The sequence below is a fragment of the Phytophthora parasitica genome (genome assembly GCF_000247585.1).
Source record: "Phytophthora parasitica INRA-310 unplaced genomic scaffold supercont2.45, whole genome shotgun sequence".
Lineage (NCBI taxonomy): Eukaryota > Oomycota > Peronosporomycetes > Peronosporales > Peronosporaceae > Phytophthora > Phytophthora nicotianae.
In genome coordinates, this window is record NW_008649031.1 from 137,721 (window position 1) to 139,343 (window position 1,623).

The 1,623-nt window shown below is 48.6% G+C and overlaps 1 protein-coding gene across 1 annotated transcript; it reads right to left on the reverse strand.

Annotated features, from left to right (window-relative positions):
• Positions 1-124: 124 nt before the first annotated feature.
• PPTG_23635 (hypothetical protein) lies at positions 125-379 on the reverse strand (the record flags this gene model as incomplete). The annotated part of the gene is made up of 1 exon (XM_008912242.1): positions 125-379. One exon carries the CDS (start codon positions 377-379, stop codon positions 125-127), a length of 255 nt encoding a protein of 84 aa, XP_008910490.1.
• Between the last annotated feature and the right edge of the window lie 1,244 nt (positions 380-1,623).

Genomic DNA, 1,623 nt, shown 5'->3' on the forward strand with positions numbered 1-1,623 from the left:
GAAAGGTAGGTTCACGAGCAGCCCCTCGGTCGTACATTCGAGGAGCATGACGCCAAGCGAGACCCTCTCATCATGTAGGCGAATGACGTGTTGAGGTCCATCCACAATTCAAAAACGACGATATCTATGAGTGACGCCGATCAGGGCCTTGGAAGTCGACTGACTGTTGTTGAATGTTGCCATTGAGAGCGTCCAGCAACGGAGCGGTAATCGCCGTGTTTTGCGCGAAGAATTTCGAGCTTTTCCGCAGCTCGGCGACAGCATAGCCCAAGCGTTCCGTGCACAACACGAGCTTCAACAGCGCTTTAGTGGTGACCCCAGACAAGCCTGCCGCGGCCAGGTCGCCCCAACTTCCTTTGTGGTACTCGCAGATGAGCATACCGCCGACCAGGTTCTTCCGTATCTTCGACGAAGATTCTTCGTACACCCTCAGCGTGCGACAGGCTGTTGATGGGTCTTCATAGGTCGTAGGCAGCACGCCGGTCTGCAAAGTTGTATCTGTGTTTCGTCGATTGTTGTTGGGTGGGTCTCACGGGGGCGGATTGCAGCACTAGTGTGAGTGAGATGGGGTCCAAAGAAGACGGCGGCGGCCTTCAGACTGAAAGACTTGTGCGTCTCTCGGCGAGTTTGGAAATGATCATTCGTTTGCCGCGCTCCGTCGGATGGTATTATTTCGCTCCAGCCATGATCAGGCGCATGTTGAAGCTACGATTCCGCCAATCACCATTCCCGAGGGTGTGGTTCCGCCAATCACAGCATACGCAACTTCAAATACACGTATCTTATTGGTGGAATCGTCGGTGTGGATCCTGGGGGGAAAACCGCAACTTCTATCTTTTTCACTACTTCAACTTCGCGCCAACTTTGAATTCTCAAAGTTGCACTTGATTTTGGATGCTAAGTTTTATTGATAAATCGTGGCTTCGACAATGAGTGAATCCTGTCCTCACAGAACACATACTGCCGCGCTCTATATGCTTCTGTTGCATTACGAACTATCGGTACTCCGTTGATATAAACTTGAACACTGGCCACTATGTTATTTTCTGTTGCTGTAGTCTTGTTAGATAACAACAAAGCGTCCCTACGGCGACCACACCAGTCCTAAAATTTCAGGATGAGCCAGAATCCGGCATAGACCAAAACAATGTTTGTTAAATATTAGTGCAAATTTAAAAAATACTTTCACAAAATCACAATGTTTCAGCTACGATTTTCTGTACAAAACCGTTCTGCGATCGGTGGAAAGTGCACACAACTATACAAATGAACGTGAGCTGGACATCAAAACCGGTACCACGGCATATTTACGCTGATAAAAAAATAATGATGACAGACTAAGATAACATCGTGTACAAGTTCCTTTTTAGCATCTTCTCTACGTTCTTGACTTGAAACTGCACTCACTACAACAACAGAAGCTCAGTCATCTTCCATTGGTAGTTCATAAACACTTCGGCCAGCTCAAGCGGGGCGGTAAACGGTGAATTCGACTTGATCTCTGCATTCCCTCAATTGACTTGGAATCCGTTTCCTTGTGCCGCCACCACCAGATAGGCTAGAGTCGCCACAACCAGATAGGCCTGTGTCGCCACCACCAGATAGGCTAGAGTCGCCACCACC